The following is a 21,827-nucleotide window of genomic DNA, read 5'->3' on the forward strand; positions in this document are numbered from 1 at the left end:
ATAACCCGGTGACATATGAAAACCACACGGAGAAAGAGAGAGAGAGAGAGAGAGAGAGAGACTCTTGGACCTAAGCTCACACACACATTAGCTGTGGCGTAAACTGGAGCATATTGACTTCCAGTGACAGCAGACGCTGTTTAAATCCCCCACTCACCCCCATTCTGCACAAGCGACAGCAAGCTGAGACTGGACACCGGGAGCATTTGCTCGAGTGATTGTCTGTGCGCGTGCGGCCTGGCACTCTGACACCGAGGCGCACTGTGCGCGCGCGTTCTTCGCCGGTGTAACCAAAAGCTGGGAAAAGGCGTATCAGTTCGTAGGGAGGCGGCGACGACCCAGTCTCATTAGAATCTAGTCTGCAGACCCTTCGCTGGTCGCGCGCATTTTACTACTACAACTCCTCACGGTGACGCTTCAGCTGTCGACGGAGTGGCACGCGCGCAAAAGCTGTGGAGAAGAGGGCACCCGCCCGGGACAATGGAACCGAACCCGAGCCGTTAAACAGTTGACACACACGCACGCGCGCACACACTGCAGCTGAGAGAGAGATCAGGCGTTTGGAAGGATAAAGGCGACATGGCGAAAACGGACAAGCTCTGAAGTTTGGAGGTTCTGCTGTGAGGATTATTGTACAGTCCACGGTCTGACCGGCGAAACGAGGACCAGAGTTTGCATCACTGTATCCAAGGGAATAAGCCCACGTTATGGCGCGCGCTGACAGCCGTTTGGGGACCTGGCAGGTGCTCCTGACCATCTCAATGGTCATCCTCCCTGTGTCTGCTCACGGTAAGTCCGCGGATCTACCGTGTCCCACCCTGTGCGTGCGTGTTGCCTGTAATTATTTCTGTAAGGAAGCACGCGCACGTGCGTGAATCCCAAATCACACCTGCTTTGGCACAGATTGGAAATAATGACAAATCCAATTGTCCGTGCATGCGCCATGGAAATATAGATGCCATTTAAAATGTGGGCATTGTTGGCATTATCCATTATGATTATTAAGCGTTTGCTTAATGATGGTAACTTGGTAATTCTGTTTTGTGAGGACACATTTTAATGCATTGATTAGTTTTGCCATTCGCCATTAGAAATGCCCAAATGTTCACATTTTTATAGCACGAACAAAATTGGATTCTCAGTACAACCAATCACTACATTCTGCAGATAAACCTTATATTTTCTGTCTCTCATCCTACGGGCTGCTATATGTACTGATCACTAGTGACACTTGAACCACTAGCTGTGGGCAGGGTTCAGCCAATATCAGGTTCATTAAGCGTGTGAAAGGCGGGGGGGGGAACCTCCCCCTGCCTGTAATTATGTTAATTCAAAGATGCTCAGTAAAATCTACTACCCGGCTGTACATTTTTTTTTATGAAAAATAATGAGATGTCTGTGGACAATCACAGCGATAGACACATTTCACAGTTCAGCACTGCAGCTGCGACCCGCCGTGCCGGTGCGTTCCCCAGACAAAGGCGGGATTAGGTGCACCGTGGCCGGGCTACAGGAGGCCCATTCATGGTGCTGAAAGGACTGAATTCCTCCAGACATTGAGGAGAAGGAGGGCTGGGTGGCGGGGGGGGCGAGACGACTGGACAGGCCAACCCCGCTCCCCTCTCCTCCTTCTCGTTTACTGTCCATCCCCTGGGATTTGTGGGAACACAAATCTGACACAGACGGTTCCTGCTCTGTGTGTCTGTCTGTCTGTGTATCTGTGTGGCATAGACACGCGCCCGCGTGCTCCCCCCGAGTGGTGGAAATGTGAAAAATCCTGGAAATGGAAAAATGAGCGCTACTGCTGCCGCTGCCCAGCAACAGGGTGGGTTGTGCACTCAGAGGGTCGTTGGGGTTCACACGAGCACGCGCATCAGTTGTATTCCCCCCCCCACGTAGCCTTGTCTCGCGCCCTCAGTGGGTAGCGAGGCGTTAACTCTATGTCATATTGACCGGCAAATATATGCCTGGCATCCTGTTTCCCATGTTTAAAGCCCGCAGACCACATGCCTGGGGACATTTGTTTAATTAAGAGTACCGGGGGCCTACAGGGGATTCTTATTTCATTGGCTGCCTGGGGAGATGGAAATCTTTTAGATATTTTGCTTTCCACTAAACAGTTACCTGCTCATCACATAAAACGAAGAAACAAGGAAAGTGATTCACTCCTGCTTTAGTATTCCTGCGGAGTCCCTTAACATGCAGCACCTGCTGTCGTAACTTCATTTTCAGCTCAAATTTAATACGTTCTTTTACTCATGCAAAGAGGTTTGCTTCAGCAGACTAATGTTTTTATAATATACGTTTTTTTCATTACTGGCTAATTAGTTTTTATTTATTTAGTCTATAAAATGTTCACAAGTTCAGTGCTGCCTTTAGTCAGGGTATTTTTGTCTAACGGGGATGTGGTGGTGGTGAGTTACCATCATAAGACACAAAGTCACACCCCAAAAAATCTGTCACTTTTACTTGATTTTAATAAATTATCAAGTATAAACTGGAGATTATTCTTGCAGTCAGCTGATTGATTAATTGGCTAATCATTTTGAGCTCAAAGCTAGTCAATCCTCACACACACAAACACTCCTGCGGGAATAGATTTCTCTTGCTGGCCATGCCGGTAAAACAATGTGGACTGAATCCAGATCCCCGGTGTTCCTCCATGTGAGTATGTGTGTGCTTCTGTGTATCCAATGCATAATGCAAGGTCCATCTGCCCCGTAGCCCCAGAAAGCTCATGATATGTCAGAATACATCAGATGATCAGCATCTCCTTGATTTTCTTTCCTTCGCAGCGATGGGGAGGAGGAAAAAAAAATCTTGAATGCCCACGGATCAATGGGCGGAGGCTGCAGGTTTTCATCATAAATGAATGTTTGATTGTAAAATAAATCAATGAGGCTCAAGTATTGATACATTCTTAAATTTGGATGTTGCAGTTTTGCTCAGTAGGCACCTTTACCTGACTGCTGACTGTGAAAATAATAGCTGTAGTCAGCATCTTTTAGGTTTATATTGGTGGTCAAAGGTGGTTACAATGTACTTGTATGCAGGGTTCCTTCCCACTGTGCCCTGATGGTAAGGCTGCTGGGAGTCTGCACTCCAACCAATCACAGTGACCTCAGGTAAAACTTGTTACCATGGTGACATGCTCCGTGTGATGCCAGAGGTTAAGAGCCGAGCGGCAGCTAAAGGCACAAATCGCACTGTTTCTAAGACTGCTAAGCAAGCTGGGGCTCGTGCATTCAATTCGATCATCTTGCTCTTGTAATCTCTTCCTGTGCCCCTTTGCTCTTGTAATCTCCACAAAGACTGCCAGCTGCTAACAGGATACGCAGCATCCGCGTCTCAACAGAGAACAAATCGGCAGACTGAACCTTTAAATGAAAGCAGAATTCATTGTAATCAGATTTAGCCGGTGGAGCCTGTCTCTCCTCCAAAGCGTGAGGCATTGCAATCCTTGCCACCTGAGTTTTCCCAGAGATGGAGCTGGCATAAAACGCTGAGTGACTGGCTGGCTGATTGATCGAAAAACAAGAGAGAGCACCAACACTAGATTCTCTGTTTCCACTGCAACTCCCTCGCTCCATTCCTCCTTTCAACCTGGCACCTCTTTACATCTCACCATGGCAACTGCACTGTGTGTGTGTGTGTGTGTGTATGTGTGTGTGAGGTGAATCTCATGGTTCCTCAGCCACCGCTAGTCTCCGTGACTCGAGGCACGTTCAGATGGTTTTTGTATTAGTCCTGAATGAAGTGCCAGACACTGAAAGCAGGGATCTCATTGGACACGCTGATCTCACGGTGCCGGTGGGAGAGAAGCTGTCCAGCCCAGCCAAGTTTGGCCATTTGCAGATGTACGAGCCAGTGGAAAAGTGTGAAGAAGTGGCTTCTTGAAATGTAGTGAACTGTGGGAACACTGCAGCCAGTTCTTTCTTTCTTTCTTTCTTTAAAGAAAGAAATACTTTGAACCACCATTGACATTAACTTTAATAGTGTCCAAGACATAAAAACTTTATATACAGGATCACCGGTAAAATCTCAGGAACACCACTTAAAAAGTTTTTTTGCTTTGCACCCAGAAAAGTGTTTTTTTCAATTCTGTATAAGTTATACTTCTACATCATTAATGCTGTTGCACAATCCTCTGATATGCTTTAATTCAGGATTCGTTCAGTGCTCCTTTATGTGTGTCTAAAACTTAAAAGCTAAAGCTTTTAGTTTAACTCAGAACAAAAATGATAAACATCAGCTCACCTGTTGTTGTCCAGCTGCAGAAAAAATACTCTTTCCATTACCTCCAGAGTTCATAAATGAACAAATTACGGTATCTCGTTTGTTTAATTGCAGCAAAACATATGTGTAAAAACGATATGTTGTGTTTTTTTAAGTGCACAAAGAGTTCATGCTCAGGTGCGTCTCCTGCAGCAATCAGCAGCGCCTCCTTGTTATGTGCTAATTTGTGAATTTCACATTTGGGGAATTTTTACCTTTGGATGTCAGGCTTGATTTCTCTCCCTGTGCCCAAATGAATGCCAAGCTGACAGTGTTACAATTTAGTATAAATAATGCTTTAAAATTGTTTCAGTTTAAATAGATATCCTTAAAATTTGGCCTGAGTATCTTCGGTGTGGGAAGGGTATCGTTTGAGTCCTGGCAAGAAAGAAAATCTAAATGTATGAACACAGCATCATATGCCAGGCAGGGAGTAGCTGAGCTCACTCAGGCATGTATGCTGCTCACCCAATCAAAAAGTTACATTTTTTCAGCCAATGGAAAAACAGCACTGTGCTGTTTCTAATTTCTTAGCAGGAGCCAGGGAATCACTTAGAAAGAAGAAGAAGTACTGGGTAGCCTGCAACCCACCTCCCACACATCCAGTGCCCACCCTATAGTTTCACCGTGTTTTAGAAAGACAGCTCTGAAGCGGACTCCACAGGAGTCACACACACAAACATACTGCACTCTAAAAATCACTCCAACTTTTATGGAATAAAACAAAAATAATCTTGTAATGTCTACATTAAGTTTTAGTGTAATAACCTTAGTCTAGTCAGACATCATGTACAAAACCCCCCCAAACAGAATCCCACAGGCAGGAGGAGATCCCAGCAGCTGGCCACTAATCTTCAAACTAAAAGCCTGCTTTCCTAACCTCTGAGCTATTACTACACCTACCTTCCTTTTTACCCACTTATTATTCCTAGAAGCCCTCAAATAGGAGGCTGAAATTGCCTTTGATAGTATCCTGTTATTTCCTTATCTTGCTTAAACTATTTGCAAGATTTACTGAGGCGATACGATGCTCATGCTGGCATAAATCACAGAGACTCTGCGTTTTATAGCTGCACCATTTCACCAAGTGGAAATTTGTCAAAATATCAAGTGCATTTTTTTTCACAGTCTTACCAAATTCTTTTGGAAATACGTGTCTCCACTTGAATTTAAAAGAGAGTTCTGTGGGTTTTAATTATGTGTGGCTGCACAGAATGAGCATGCAGTGAGGGGCCAATTAGCAGTCTGCTGCCTGGTGGAAGGTTTTAAGACTTTTCTGGTGATATCTTCGCCTTTCTGCCTATGAGTGTGCGTCTTTCTCTGTAGATTGCCAAAAGCAAGAGAAGTTTCCGGCCAGGCGGCTTCTAACCTACAACTCTAACCCCTAATCTAATCCTCACCCGGTCTCGGTCACTAGAGCACATGACTCAGGCGCTAATCCTACATCACCATGCAGTCTTCAGCTCTTGTTGACATTTCTTTGACAAGTAATCAGTTGGCTTTTCAAAGGGAAAGCGGAGCCAAGTTTTTAGTAACACTTTCACTCACACCGAATAGATTTTGTATTTTTTGGTTTATAATTGAATAATGTTTTAAAGCTCAGAGGAGTTAATAGTCAGGCTAATACAACTCTGAAGCACCTCTGCACAAGGCTGTGGTTGTAGTGGATCTACCAAAGCCATTCACACTTTATCCTTGGGCCTCAGTCTTTATCATACAAAACTAGACTCAGCACCTTGGGACTGGTTAAATCTATATATGAAAACCTTTGTATGTACTTTTTGTGAAGAGTAAGACCACAGCAAATAAAAGCCAAAACAATTCAGTTTTCTGTTATTCTTTGGTGTTATGATTATTAATTATGTCAGGGTTCCTCAGTTGTACACATCAAAGTAGGTTCATCCAATAAAAGGCTTTTAAAGCAGCTGTTTATTGTCTTCTTTGTCTAACGTGAGCTTGGTGGAGTACGGACTGCCATAGCTTGGGTCTAGAGGCTACAGATTTTAATGGAAAGCATGAACTGCATGCTTCACAGTTTCCAGAGTTAAAAGTCAAAAGTTGAGCTCTTAACCCTTGTTGTGTGTGATTGACAGGGAGGCATTCAATTGGCAAACATCACCATCATCGCAACCATTCATCTGTCAACAAGGAGGCCTTGAACACCAGGATGGTGCTAAGTGATGACTCAGCAGAGAGAGACCATCTGATTGGAGCAGGCCTTGTGTTTGGCGCCAAACTCCCACTCAGCTCCACCAAACACCACCACTCACATAAGCGCGTCCACTTGGATTTTGTAGAGGAGGACCCACCGGTGGCGGAGGAGCTAACCGCAGGAGGTGCAGGTCCAGATCAGCCCGGGAACCCGTTATCCGATGACGTCATCACCGTGGAGTTTCACAGTCCTGCCCCCGACGTCGTGCCCTCCGATGCTGCTCTGGGATGGGCGAAAGCCCCCAAGCCCCAAAAGCAGAAGGCAGGTGACCCTACATCATGGACCCTTTCTGATTTTTACGACTATCTATCCCCCGATGATGACGACCCCTCGGCAGTCGATACAACCCCAGAACCCGAACCCTCCCCGTCACCTCCAGCAGAAATGGAGGATGAGAATCCGCTCCTGGCTGGTTCTCCTGCTGTTCCCGACAAGGTCAAGCCTAACGTGGACAGCAGGCCACCCTTACCAGCTCCTCCCATGTCAGGGCCAGACCAGGACGAGGGGCTAGGCTTAGGAGGTGCCATGGGGGAGGGTGGCTGCAGGCTGGGCTTTGTGCAGTCTGGGCCCGGGGTGTGTGTATCTCAGTGTGACGTCGAACCCAATTTCTGCTTCAATCAAGGGGTGTGCACCGTAGTGCCAGGAATGGGAGCCTTCTGCAGGTGAGAGCTATGCAAACACTGCAAACACAGGATCATACAGTCTTCCTTTTTCCATCATGCATAGTAATTTAAAGGCAGGATGTGACTTTTTGGTGAGCAACTGGCATTTGTGTGTGCCATTGTGTGCATGGCAGCAGGGGTGCCTGAGAGGGTCGTTAGGTGCTAAAATATTCCCCTTTTTAATTTGTCCTCTTGGAATAATTTCCAATATGCTTGTTCTCCCACACAATTGAAAAGATGTAGCATAAACACTGGAAACACAGACACACACACACGCACAAACACAGAAACAGAAGGCTGGCCTGATGTGTCACAAGGGTTTGTCAAGATCACAGCAGGGTCCCCAAGAGATAATCTCAGTTTTGGGTTTTGGAGGCAGGGCGTAAGAGAGGGTGTGTGTGTTGTTAGGCTGCTGGCAGCTGACAGAGATACACAGCATGCACAAATAGAAAGTACGAGAAAGATGACAATACGCTGAGGTCACACAAACACGCGCGCTCGCACACTCCTCATGCGAATGCACACGCATTCATTCACGCCTTGATGGCACCATCTGCCCTCTCCTGCAGCCTCTCTGTAAGCCTGGAGGCAAACTGTTGCTTATAATATCATACCTGCTGAGTAATATGCACACGCACACACACACACGCATGCATATGGACACACACACTTACATATGCTCAAACAGCAGTGAAAAAGTTGTAAGTAGTTTGACAGAAAAAGATCAGGAATATTAAAAAACGCACACACACACACACACACACACACACACACACACACACACACACACACACACACACACACACACACACATGTTCTGATCCTTTGATCTCATTAAGGGGCTAGGCTGCAGGCCAAATCCCTGCTTTGCTGGAAAGACCTCAGGACAGCATGTCAACAGCTCTGAGTACAAGTTCACACTGACACGTTGTAGGCATAATTCTGGCACACAGGCACACACCTTCTTGGGCATTTGCCTTTTTTATATTGACTATAGAAAGAAAGACAGAAAGTTAATAATAATAAATTAATATGGTCTCTTTATATTCCTTCTTAATCCAGGTGCAATGTGCAGGACTACGTGTGGAACAAAGGCGCGCGTTGCGACTGGGCCGTCACTGAGTTCCAGGTGCTGTGCGTGGTGGTGGGCGTGTCCTCCGTGGTCCTCCTGCTGCTTTTTATGATCATCGTATTCTTCGCCAAGAGGCTGCACCACCTCAAGAACGAGAACAAGCGCCTTCGCAAACGCAGGTGTGTGTGTATGACCAGGAAGTGAGAAAATATTTTTGAAAAGAGAGCTGTGACTCACAGTTTGGTCGGTGCAAAGCGAGGTGACAACCTTATTACAAGCGCATGGCAGTCAAAGCAGAGCACATGTGAAAGGAAGTCTATAGTCAGTCTGCTAAATTATTTGGTTTTCACCGAAGTGACGTGTTTTGTGCGAGCTGGTGTATGTAGTAGAGAAAAAATGCAGACCTTAAAGATATGAATGCAAAAAACAACCATATTACTCCAAATATTTCCCACACAAATCTCTCTCTCTCTGCCCTCCTGCAGTAAGTACCGCCCACAGAGCAGCGAGCCACAGACGGACGGCCTCTCAGTTTCCACAACAGCTGACGGCTCACAGCCAAACGTAAGGAAACTGTGTGACACCCCTCCGCCCGCTCCCCAAGCTCATTCTCACAACCTGGCGTACTATGACAACATTATCTGTCAGGTATGCCCAGCTCTCCTCATGTTTGGTCTCGTCTCTTTTTTCCCCCTTTTTCTTAGTCTTTCTTTCATTTTTCTGTATGTTTTTTTCCCTTCCCTCCTCATTGTGTTCTCTCCTGTGTTGTCTCCCTGCCAGCTTCACTTGATGATTCAGTCTACTGTATGTTTCTGCTGCTCTGTTCTTGTTATTAAACTGCTATCTGAAGTTTGCAGGCACACCAAAACGCACCATAATGTTGTCCTGTTACATCAAGACATAGATGAGAATGTAGGGTATGTCTGTGTTTAATGTTTTTCACCCTGACCGATTCCCCTCAGAGGCCATCAACAGCCAGCTTTACCTGGGACTATAAACCCAGAAATTCTTATAATCAACTCCAGGTAAGCACAAAGGAGATGCCCACATTGCCTGCATTAGTCTTCCTCCCTGGCTTTGCTTAAAAGTCACCGACTGTGCAACTGCTAGAAACTTACAGTATTGTGCAAAACCCATTATTCCTTTATATTTTCTTTCAAGTAGCCAGATATTCCCATGTGTTTTAAAGTTTTCTTGAACAATAGTTCCCCAGGCTTTGTGAGGGTCATTCAGAGTTTTTCCATTTGGCACTTGGCTACATTTTCACCCATTTTCAGTCCAGTCCTTGGACTGGGGTTCAAACCTTCATCAGTATGTACAGAGTAGGTCAGGAGAGAGGTACAACATTGTCTACAGCCAGCTGTAAATCATGGTTTGCATATTAATTTCAGCCAGTGGTGTTGGAATTGTTGTCAAAACTGATGAAATTCCAAACACAGAATTTAACATGCAAAACCATCTGGAAAGCATTAGATCGACAACAGCTTCATTTTTCACCATGACAATGATCACACTTCCAATGCAGTAAATACCTGAAATAGACAAACACACAGTGAAGCACTATCAGTCATGGATTGGCCTCCCTAAAAAACTCTCTTCCAAAGAAAAGCTTTGAATGTCCTTCAAGAAGCCTGGAGAACTATCCCTGAAGATTACTTAAAGAAATTACAAGAAATCTTGACTAAGAGAGTTCAGGCTGTGTTGAATGTGTGTGGATTTAAAGGTAGAATTGTACAAACTCTGTTTTTTTTGCCTTATTAGCATGAATACTTGCACATTTTAATAAATCACCACATCTATTTCTCATTATCTCAGCAAAATATCAAGAAATGAGATGCGGACTTTTGCACAGTACTGTAATTCTTTTGCACTTTATACACTGCAAGCTGTCACTTCCACGACCTCTTCCCGCACCTGATCTCGTATCAGCTGAATTCCATGTAGGTGTAATGATTAATCACACCCTGCCAGGCTTCCTGCAGCCAGTTGTTCGGAGGTGATATGTAGGCATCGCTGTGTGGATAAACAGCGAGTTCCCGCATTTGCTGCCTCTCCTACCTGCGCCTCTGCAGCTTCCTGAGAAGCTCGCTGAGGAAATTGAGCCACCATTTTGTCTCAGCTGCTTGCTCTCCATGCAGCTCAAACAGCCATTTTGGGTCCCCCTGCAGCAGATTTCCTCTTTTCTCCCCAGTATCCTTCCACAGGTTGTGCATTCTGTAGCATGCAGTGATGCATTAATTTCTGTCCACAATTCTTCTGTGTGTGTGTGTGTGCGTGTGTGTTGTGGGGGTGTTGTGTTTGCAGGGAGATGTGTTTGTTCCCCTGTTTACATCCATCAATCGCCTGCTGGGTTACTAAGGCAATAAAGAAGGTTACTGATGCATGAGTAAATTCATACTTAAAATTCAGTGTGGATTCTTTTGAATAAAGGCGGATATAATCGGAGAATAACATAAACGGCTTAGGAGGTGTAGGAGATCAACAGCAAGAGCACGACTTTACATTTTCGGAACTTGTTTTGATGTGAAAGGGCGTTTGGCGAATTGCGTACAACAGTAGCCAGTGCAACTGATCGATTGTGCCCTACTTACCGCCTGATGTGACTTTGACCTTCAGATGTTGGTGAAATGCCAATCAATGGATAGCTTGAACAATTACGAGCCTGACACACGGACACGAAACACAGTAGATTTGCATTCTTACAAAAACAAGTCTCTGGGACTGACTTCACATTTGATCTGCAGAAATGAAAATCCAAATCATGCACCGATTCTCAGTTCATTAGCGACACTTAGCTGAACTACCTGAAGTGATCAAATTAGGATTTTTTTATTTTTTAAATAAGCTGCTGCTCTGAGAGCCGTGCTGGCATTTCAGTGCAGTGATTACAGCTACTTTTCGGTATCTTCCGGATCCTCTAAATGTCAGGTCGGGGGGTTAAAAAGCCCCTGCAGGTACATGGCCTGTATTGCAATTTTTTTTAAATGTCATAGGTCCAACAGGTTTTTTTTTATGCTGCAGTATGATTAGCTGATTAGATAAAGGCCTGGATGTGAAGGTCTGGTGGTGGTTTTTCCGTGACTTTCAAGAATGATTATCTCGAGGAAGCAACAGGGGAGTTTTCTGGGAGGGTTTTTTTGTGTTTTAACCAGTTCTAAATATCATCTTTAAGTTCAGTTAGGCCAGTTACTCTCTCCTTGTCTGGCAGTGTATTTCTGCCAGTTCAGATTAAGTTGTCTCTGCAAAATCGTAATGCACAGCGATGTGCCACTATATTAGATCTTTTCCCAGCACACACTAAGCAGTTTTTCCCTGTTAAATGACTGCCTGAGCAAGTGATTGCACACTCTTGCAAACAAGTGTACAGTAAAAGTTCAGTTCTGTAATTAAAGGTGCAATCTTACACAAAATAGACCCCCCTAAGGCTGATTATTACACCTCAACATAACTTTACCTTCTCCAGGGCCAAAAGTGTACATATATCTATATTCCCAAGCAGTAAAAGATGCATATCTGCACAGCTAAGAGAGTAAAAAGAGTAATTTAAAAAGGAAATCTCACTATTATTATTTTACAAGAATTCTGTTTAGCTGGATTTACTGACCAAAATAGATTTTTAAAAAACGTACTTGAGTGTGCTTGTGATTTTTCAACAAAATACTGTGCACTCAAAAAAAATGTATCTACATAAGACAAGTATTTCACAGGCAAATGACTCAAATAAACTTAAACAGTTTCTTAGGAGCTACCTAAAAGAGTTGTGTGGAACCACTTGACATAACTTTTTTAAAAGTAAATCCTCCAAAATTGTCCAAATGTTTCACCAAATTACCCCCAAAATAAAAAGAACTTGTAGATTTTTAAGGTTCTACTAATTACGTGATTATATAAGTTAGATAAAACACATTTACTACATTCTGGTAAGTTTCTTGTGTGCATGTCTTGCATATCAGCAGCACACTGGTGTAAAGGTTTTCTCTCACAGCAACAAAAAGTCCGGTTTGGAAGTTTCCCGAGGCCTTTGTTCTCCGCTTGCCTGCTGGATTGTCCTCCCACAGTCCAAATACATGTGGGTCAGGATAATTGGGGATTTTAAGGTGCCTGTAGGTGCAGATGTGAGATGGAAACTTTGAGTTGTCAGTAAGACTGGCACCATGGAAGTGTTGTTCTATTTCCCAGTGTGTGAACGAGAATAGTTTTGTACCTCGTCATTAAAATTTCGTGTTTTCTCTGCATATGAAGCATCTGTGAAGCGTAACCAACTTTCTCTGCAGGATGAGCCGCAGAAACAGGAGAACCAAGCCAAGTCCCCACAGCCCAAGGAAGAGGGGTCTATGAACATCCTCAACTCTCACTCCCCGAAGCACGAGAACAACCGCCCGGCCTCCGCCATCCAGGACCACGGCCTCACTCCTAACAACACGGAGGAAAAAGCCGAGGTAAACATGCTCCAGAACAACCTGGTATAAAGCTTCACCTTCTGTTAAAGTGTGCACACACACTCTCACACACACACAAACGACAAAGCGCCAAGGCTAACATCGTTTACACCATGCAAAGTGCATACTGTGCATTTCTAGCAGTCTGATGAGACCTAATGTAAAAAGTAAGCACAACATGAATTAAAGATACAACTTGAAAAGCACAATAGTCTTGTTTACAAGGCTACCATGCCAACACTGATCACATAGTGGTGCCGCCGCCTCCTTCCTTTCATATCCGCCCCTTATGCTGGACTAAAACCTCTGGCTTGGACCAACTATTGACTGACTTTCCTTTCTGCTGATGCCCTGCCTTGGTCTTTGGCCAATGAAATCCTTTGCTGTCTTTTCTCACGTTTCCCCAGCCCCTCCTTCCCCTTACCGCTGCTTGCCCCGCCTTATTGTCGCTCTCTGCCCGCATGCATTGGTGTTATCAATGAAAAGTGTCTGAAAACATAATATTTGCAACAACAAAAAAATAAAAAGAAGTACGTGGAAATTAAGTGGATCTGTATTTGCGAAATATTAATGTTTGCTAATAAGTGGATATGTCTAGATTACATGAGGTCAAAGTAACTGCTCGGAGTTGATATACTATATACAATAGATATATTACACACGCCGTGTCTTGATTTTCAGTGTGATTTATAATGCTTTAATGTACCTTGCTATTCTTTTGTACTTTTTTTGGTATACATGGAGGATTACAGTTCACGGTTGTTGGAATAAATCTTTTTAATTTTACCCAGCTTGTCCCCGTGTGTTGTTGTGAGCTTTCCTCCAGACTCTATCTCTCTGTCCGACTCTTTCTTTCTTTCTTTCTTTCTCTGCATGTCTGCCTATGATGAAGCTAACTACTGCCCAGCTGCTCTCCCGCTAATAATAACTGAATGCTCGGCTGACCCTGCTTTTGTGCAGTAGGCTCCTCACAGATTGCACCGTCCGCACACACAATGGTGACTGCCCATTCAGAACCATGGACAGCTCCCTCAAATGAATAGAAACTGCAATAAAAGCTTCAAATGAAACATGTTTTGTTCAATATGAAGAAATTTAACGCAGGCTTTTTAACCAGAGAGGGAAACGGGATTTCTGAGTTTTCTTTTGTTTTTTAATTTTTGATGTAGTAATGTCCTTTATCTGTACTTACGATGTATTAAGAAGTACACGTTTCTGTTTGAATACCCCCCAAATTCACTCTGTACTTACACTGATGAGAATTTAATTCACCATAGTTATTTTTTATTCATCTACACTAAACACCTATTCTGACAGTATCCTTGCAGTGTTTTTCAGTATCATATACACTCACCTGACACTTTTTTAGGTACACCTTGCTAGTACCAGGTTGGAGGCCCTTTTGTTTCGATAATTGCTTTAATTCTTTGTGGTGTAGATTCAACAAGGTGCTGAAACATTTCTCAGAGATTTTGGTCCATATTGAAATGACAGCATCCCTAAGGTGCTCTGTTGGATTCAGATCTGGTGACTGTGGCGGCTATTTGAGAACTCACTGTCATGTTCAAGAAACCAGTTTGAGATGATTGAGCTCTGTTACATGGTGTGTTACACTTCAGGATAACAGGGATGGACATGGTCAGCAACCAAAAGTAGATCTCCCCCACTGTTACAGCACCACCACCAGCCTCAGCTATTGATCCAAGGCAGGATGGAGCCATGCTTTCATGTTAATTACACAAAATTTTGACCCTCTAATCTGAATGTCGCAGCAGAAAGACTCATCAGACCAGACAATGCTGTTCTAATCTTCTGTTGTCCAATAATGGTGAGCTCGTGTGAATTGTAGCTTCACTTTCCTGTTCTTAGGTGACAGGAGTAGAACCCAGTGTGGTCTTCTGCTGACCCACCTGCTTCAAGCTTTAACATAAAGCGCTGTGCATTCAGAGATACCTTGATGGTAATGAGTGGTTATTTGAATTGCTTTTATCTTCATGTAAGTTCAAAGCAGTCTCACAATTCTCCTCCAACATCCGAGAACATCAACAAGGCCTTTTCACCTACAGAACTGCCACTCACTGGATATGTTCTATTTCTCCAACCTCTCTCTGTAAACACTAGAGATGGTTGTGTGTGAAAATCCCAGCAGATCATCAGTTTGTAAAACAGTCAGACCAGTTCATCTGCCACCAACAAACAATGCCACATTCAAGGTCACTTAAACCTCAGTTCAACCCCATTCTGATGCTCTGTTTGAAACTCAGCAGGCCTTGTCTGCGTGCATAAATGCACTGAGCTGCTGCAGTGTACCTGTCTAAAGTGGCCAGTGAGTGTATATGTCATCATTATTTAAAAAAATATTGATATTCAGAACAGTTTAAACTAAATTCTCAACATTTTTATAGCCACTTAGTCTCAAATTTTATTACTGTTTAACTGGCTATAATCATTATATTTCTATTATGTATCTAATGAAATGATTACCTAACTGTGCAGTTTCCCTGAACTCCATGAAGCTCAAAGCGTCTCTCAGCTCACTGCTTAGCTAGTTAGTCTGTAACTCTTTGGAGCTACTGCCTCTTACACCCTTCTTCAGCAAACAGACACTGATCTTATTCAGGAGTTATCGGGAACAAGAGCCACAGGAATTTGAGAGTGAATATTAATTGAATGTTGCTCTGTAATTGCCAGACATGTAAATCAGTACAGTATTTGTCATTTGGTATTTCTCATCATTTTCCCCCAAAAGCTAATGACAGCAAGAAGCTAGCTTTCAGCTATCCAAGGGGCCCAGTGTCGTATAATTCAGCCACGCCTGTGCTTGTCAGTGTAACTTGATTTCATGTTTTTGCCTTCATTACTCTTCCTGCATTGTTGCAATATTCTCCACTTACCATATTTCAACATCAGGATGGAGTGACTATTGGCCTGGAAGTGCTTCTCCCCAAAGAGGCCAAGCTCCACCCAGAGAACAACCCGCCCCTTCAGTATGATGTCTTCCTCTACAAGGTTGCCAACAATGGAGACTCTGCCTCTCCCAGTCAAGGCCTCACCTCTCACTCATCCAGTTCTTACTCCACCACTCATCCCATTCCCAGATCACCCAATACACCTAAGACATCCAAGGTGCCTAAGTCACCCAAATCCCCCAAACAGACCAAGGAACCGCTGTCAGGGAGGCACTCTTCACCTGGCCGGCACCGCTCACCCGGTCGCCATCCATCGCCAAGTCGCCACTCAGCTCCCGGGTGTTATTCTTCCCCTATCTGCCATATGTCTTCCCACCACTCTCCCTCCCATTTCCGGTGCATGCCCACCTGCTCACCCACTCCACCTCAGCTACGCAGGCCCAGAGGTCGGTCTCAGGATCCGGGAGCTGAGGCCTCAGAGACTGGGCGAGAGTACTATGGAGGACACATCCGCCCATTCCCATCATCACCACATCTTACCCAGCCTCCTCCATCACCATCCAGGGGGAAGTACTGCCCGGTCAGTACACGATCCCTGCCACCACTCTCCTGACCAGGCCTTTACTTAGTCCAGCCATTCAAACGCACAAACATCTGTCATGATCTACACTGTCCAGTGATCTGTGTCCATCGTGTCTCTAACTTTTTTTTTAATTAGCTATTTATAGTTTTTTCATCCACCTATCCATCTTTGCACCCTGTGTCCCCACTTTTATACCCTTAGGATAAGGAAGACACCTAAACCTGTTCTAGAAAACTAAATAACTGGGACAACCCTGCACAGACCACATTCACTGAAACTGAAACATGGATGGACCAAAAATACACCAATAAATCACTGCATGGTTGCTGCAGCTGCATATTCACACCTCTCTGTAAAAAAAAAAAAAAAAAAAAAAAAAAAAAGCCCAACATCTCAAGGCTCAGGATTCTGCTCACAGAATAAACTCTTATATGTGAACAACACTCTCATAGCATGGTGCCAACATCAGCGACAGCTGACGATATTGTCAATAAAAGGTTTCATAGCCTTAGTGTTATCAGCAGTTTATACAAATCTTTTGCTATTCGATGTATTTTTTCATGTTTTCATAGGTGTTTTGAGTGTCTTTTTTCAGTGTTTCTAATCCTTAATAAATAGGATACAACAAAACATGCAGTACTGTTTTCTGAAGATGGAGAAACTTTCTGTGTGGTGGATGTTCGTGAAATATGAGGGACTCTGCTGCCTCCTTGTGGGCAATGCAAACATTGCAACGAATGGTCTTTGGGAGTGGTTAGATAGATCCTTATACTTTGAGACAGTGCCACGTTTTACATGAACAACGAAAATAAAATAAAAATGAAAACAAGGTTATTCAAAGAGTAAGATATAATAGTGCAGTTTGCGTTATTAAACAATATGCACATTATAAATGTGAGAAAAAGCTGTAAGAAGGTATAATACAGAAATATTTGTTTGAGAATTAAAATGATCCTATCAGGGAAATCTGATGTTTTTTGAATAAACCCAGAAAACTAAAAATTCTTTTGATGTTTAAAAATATTTTACATTATTTTTTATTATTTGAAATGAAACCGTGGGAGAGGCTATATACTTCTTTGAAGTGGTGTGCTGGTGTCCATGCTCATAAAACCAGCATATAACTGGAAATTTATATGACACCAGTTAACCTTCATGATATTTAAGGTGCTGCATGAGTAGAAAGTTAGTAGATAGTTTGCAAACCAGTACATAGCCTTAGTAGCATTTGTACCACTGGATGTTTACTGTATCACTCTTGATATTATACATTTACATAAGGAGACTCATGCTGCAAATAAATTTATGGGGTTTTTTGTTTGTTTTTTAAAATAAAAATAATACAAACTAATGCCAGTACGTATGGCAGATATAGAGGGTAATGACACTGCCTTTTTTGTGCATGAAGAACAGCTCAGGTCAGGATTAGGAGAAAAATGTGCAACATAAACAGTGTGTTTAAATGATGACAAAAAAAGACAAAAGAAAAGATTTTTTTAACCAAAGTATTAAAATGCATCTAAATATGCATCAAAACTCATATTTGTGATTTAGACTGCAGCTATGTATATAGTTAAAAAAGCGCTTAAATATTCTGTCTAAATTATTTTCAAAACAAACACAGAATGAGAGGGCGTGATGTTCCCCTTAAAATTTTGAAATGTATTTAGTATTGCACTTTTTCTGGCTGGGATAGGCTTCAGCTGTTTAAGTGAGTATCCCTGTAACGTTCAGGATGTGAGCCCAATCATCTCTAGCAGCGGTACTTTTGTTTCTTCGGGTGATTCAGATTACAATTTCCTACAATGTGACCTCTTTTGCAGCAGCAGTTAACACCTGCAGGCTGCAGCGGTTCAGCTTTACTCTTCTCTGATGTTTCTCAAGGATGAAGAGCACCTTCTGGTTCCAGATGGAGAAGGTGAAAGAGAAGTTATTCTTTCTGCTCTTTCTATTTGTCAGAAATGGACACAGAATGAATAATTGACAGAAGCCTGCAAGGTGCCCACAGTGTGTCCTTTGTACGTCCTCGGTTTCCACTTTTTAATTTGCTCTTGAAGTATTTAGGGTTTTTTGAGAGTTTTTCCTACAAGGACACTTAAAAGGTTTGAGAGTGTGAAAATACAATAAGAAGAATTTCTCTTACCAAAGAAACCTTCAATGTTTTTCTGCACTAATAAAAAAAAATCACATTAACCATGGACAGAAAAGCATTTTGCTATGGTGAAGTACCTGAGGTGGATGGTTGAAGGTAACTGACTACATGATCATATTCACATGTTCCTCCCTGTCTTTAATGCAGTCTTTTATTCCAAAGAGTCTGACCTCCACAAACAGCTGTTTAAGATTTAAGATTTAAAGTAGAGTGACCTTAACCATCCACATGAAGGAGTGCTTGTAAGAATATGAGCAGCTGCCCTTACATTTAGATATAAAACTCTAGAGAAAAATTCAAATGAACCCTTGCTGAGTAGCTTTCTGTTATGCCTAAGTGCAGCCAAACTGCAGGAATAAACTAAAGCTAAAGGGTGTTAAAGTGGAACTTCAAAGTAGTTCCAAACAAGGCTCGAGCTGTCAGCTAGGTTTCACCTCTGCTCATTTGTGGTGTATGGAACATTTTTAACTGAATAATTTGACAAATAATTTGCATTGCTGTGAGGTACAGATGGTCTAAGAGGTTTGTGCTGCAGTGATGGTGAGTAAAATTCTAATATCAGCTGCAGATAGCAGCTCTAATTAGCAGGCGTCTGCATCTGTGCAATGTATCCATACACTCCACATGCAGCCACATGGATAGACCTGCTAATCAAGCTTGCCAGCATTAGTTGATAACTAGCAACCACTTGTCCAAATATGCTTACTTAAGGTTTCAAAAATGAACGAAATGGGCCAAAATGTTAATGCTGAGGGTTCAAAGTTAGCTCTGCATTAAACACTGAGTGGCTAATTCTTCATCCTTAAAAGTGAATACAGTCAGATACATTGATCCGATTGATTTCAGAACACAGAATGAGTGAAAGAATTAAAAAACTGATATGATGGTTTTATTTGGAGTTGATAGAACTTTAAAGTTACAGTGTGTTAAATATCTAGATGTCAGTAAATTGCAGATTGCAGTCAACTGAGGTTTGTTTTCTTACCCCTTTCAGTTCTAGTGCATAATCCTAGCTACAGTTGCTGTAGGAAAAACATAATTTAGTCAGCCAGGAGATATCAAAACATTAAATTTAGATAGGATATTGCTACTGCTGTTTGTGTTTAGAACCCCCCCCCCACACACACACACACACATTATATTTTAACATATCTGTATATCGACACTTAGCAATCAATCAGGAATAAAACACAGATCTATATCAATTAAATATTTTGGCGCATTTTATGTTTTTACCCCAGAGTCACCTTAAAAACGCCAGTCATGGGTCTGAAAAGTACTCAGATAGCAAAGTGACAGAAGTGGCCCTGGAGAGTTTTGCTATCTGTACAGACTGTCAGTCCACTGTTTATCTTAGCTGTCAGTATGCCAGGTGAGAAGCATCCACCTTTATTTACTTTGGAGGAGGCTGTAAAAGACTGAAAGCAGTCTGATATGAGTCGATGAGTCACTGAAGCTCACTTCTGATCGGTGACACCAATACTGAGGTGAGTTGTTGAGGATATCCTAAACTTTTCTGTGGCTAAGCGCTGCTGTTAGCCCTGTTAGCTGCTGTTAGCTGCTGTTAGCTGCTGTTTGCTAGCGTTAGTGAAATTTACTTTGAAGTGGAACTGAAATTGCTGAACTTAGTGAATGAACTCTCATATATTGTGATGTATGATGTAATGGATGTATTCAAACTGTTTAACAGAGAGAAAGTGTGATTTTTAAGACATTTAAGCCTAACATTAGCTACATTAGCATAATGTTAGCTTAGAAACTTTTGTTTAGCCAGTACATGACAGCTGTCCAAAGATGAGATGGTCATGTCTAATGTCCTGACAATAAGTCATTCTGACAATATCAGGAAGAAATAAACATGTTTATGCACGTTTCTGTATGTTAGCCCTCTGATTTAAGTTCAGGAAATAAGGGGTCGCGATGAGGAGGGAGAAGATTCGATTTTATCCAGATGCCAGTCGCACTCTCTTTTGTTTTGACATTTTTGCTCCCTTGGTGAAGAGGACCCCATGTCTGCTTATAAAACATGTATGATCCTTCATATCTTGAGTCTGAAGATGCAGGGAGTTCTCTTCTCCATCGCCTTTGGCGTATTATGTATGTCATTCTAAGTTTATGAGAACGCATCAATTTATTGGAAGACATATTTACACATTAATCAATGTGTAATTATGAGTACAATACTATTTTTTTTTCTATTTAATGACTTCAAAAAAACGACTGTACCTTTGAACTAAGCACAAGCTCACAAGTTTTTGCTGACCTCTAGTGGAGACACCAGACCTCACTGTATGGTCTGTGCCGGGCATGGTCACAGTTGTGGTGGAACCCACCCAAGCACTAACAGGCTTAAACATAGAGGTCAGATAGCGCTGCGTTTTAGGTCAAGTTAACTTTGTTATTTTTATTTTTGTTGTGTAATTTTAGCTGCATTGCTTCTATAAGATGCTTTGTTAAGAAATGAGAGTTAGGGATGTAATGACCCCAGAATCAGACACTACAGGATAATAAAGTGAATCTATTAAGCAAAGGTACAAGTGCAGAAGATAGTTCTCCTGCCACTGTGTGGGTTATTCACACCGCAAATCTTCCACCTCAGAGGAGAATCCCGGGTTCATTACTAATCCAGCAATACACTTAAGTATCTGGCTGTCTGCAAACGCTCATTCTATTATCTTAGCAGGGTGTACAGTTGAAGGTCAGCCTAGTAATGATTTCTCTGCATGACTTGATTAGAGTGCAGGTCAAAAGAGTGATCAGAGACCTTTTTCCACTATACAGTTTTTGTCCTATTAAAAGGTCATCTGTCAAAGCCAGATGTGGGAGCATTACAATCTGCTTGAACAAAGACTCCTTTAAAATAACCTCTCAAGCTTGCTCTGTGTGTCTTACAGAGAGGGTCCATAAAATATTTACAACAGGCCCTTCATGAGCGCTCCCCAGTTTTTCTTTTCTAACAAGCCGAGCTGAGAGTTTGATTTCATGTTTTCCGTCCACAACCTACGACTACACACACACATACACAAAAAGAAGCATCAGCATTTCGGGTTTAGAAAAATAGCACTGGAGTTGTACTTGAGGGACCCATCTCATCTCATCTCTGTACAGTTAACTCCTCTGAGATTTTACCTTGCACAACCTCCTCCTCAACCAGCACGCCCCACTTCTCTGCGTGCACGCAGCTCCTGCTCGATCCACTGAGCGGCAGCCTTGCCCCACAGTCTGCCGCGCTCCGCCACCGTAGACACACATGAAGACCCGCTGGCACTTTGAAACCGCTGATCTGCATCTCCATTTGCATTCACTCTGTGTCGAGCGAAGGAATCTGTGCTGATTCAACACGATGCTGTGATAATTGATTCTTGTTATCGTGTAGATTTTGGGGCGATATCTGATGATCTCCAGCTTTGCAAAGAGAGGAGATGAGGGCCAGGATAGTGCACAGGTGTGTGTGTGTCCGGGTGTGTGCAGGAGAGGATACTTTGCAGTTAATGCTGTGCAGGGCTGATCAGTTGATATGTCA

The 21,827-nt window shown here is 42.9% G+C and overlaps 1 protein-coding gene across 1 annotated transcript; it reads left to right on the forward strand.

The window, feature by feature from the left end:
- The first annotated feature begins 163 nt into the window (after positions 1-163).
- On the forward strand, positions 164-16,670 carry LOC116312005 (chondroitin sulfate proteoglycan 5-like). The gene is made up of 6 exons (XM_039605445.1): positions 164-789; positions 6,369-7,149; positions 8,212-8,400; positions 8,707-8,869; positions 12,496-12,660; positions 15,571-16,670. The coding sequence occupies exons 1-6, from the start codon at positions 708-710 to the stop codon at positions 16,180-16,182; spliced, it is 1,992 nt and encodes a 663-aa protein (XP_039461379.1). The 5' UTR covers positions 164-707; the 3' UTR covers positions 16,183-16,670.
- Positions 16,671-21,827: the final 5,157 nt, after the last annotated feature.

This window comes from Oreochromis aureus, linkage group 22 (genome assembly GCF_013358895.1).
Source record: "Oreochromis aureus strain Israel breed Guangdong linkage group 22, ZZ_aureus, whole genome shotgun sequence".
NCBI classification, from domain to species: domain Eukaryota; kingdom Metazoa; phylum Chordata; class Actinopteri; order Cichliformes; family Cichlidae; genus Oreochromis; species Oreochromis aureus.

Excerpts from the sequence above, each read along its gene's own strand:
- LOC116312005 (XM_039605445.1), top strand. The coding sequence starts at position 708 with ATGGCGCGCGCTGACAGCCGTTTGGGGACCTGGCAGGTGCTCCTGACC. Across the intron at positions 7,150-8,211 it reads GGAATGGGAGCCTTCTGCAG|GTGCAATGTGCAGGACTACG; the intron begins GTGAGAGCTATG and ends TTCTTAATCCAG. Across the intron at positions 8,401-8,706 it reads AAGCGCCTTCGCAAACGCAG|TAAGTACCGCCCACAGAGCA; the intron begins GTGTGTGTGTAT and ends GCCCTCCTGCAG.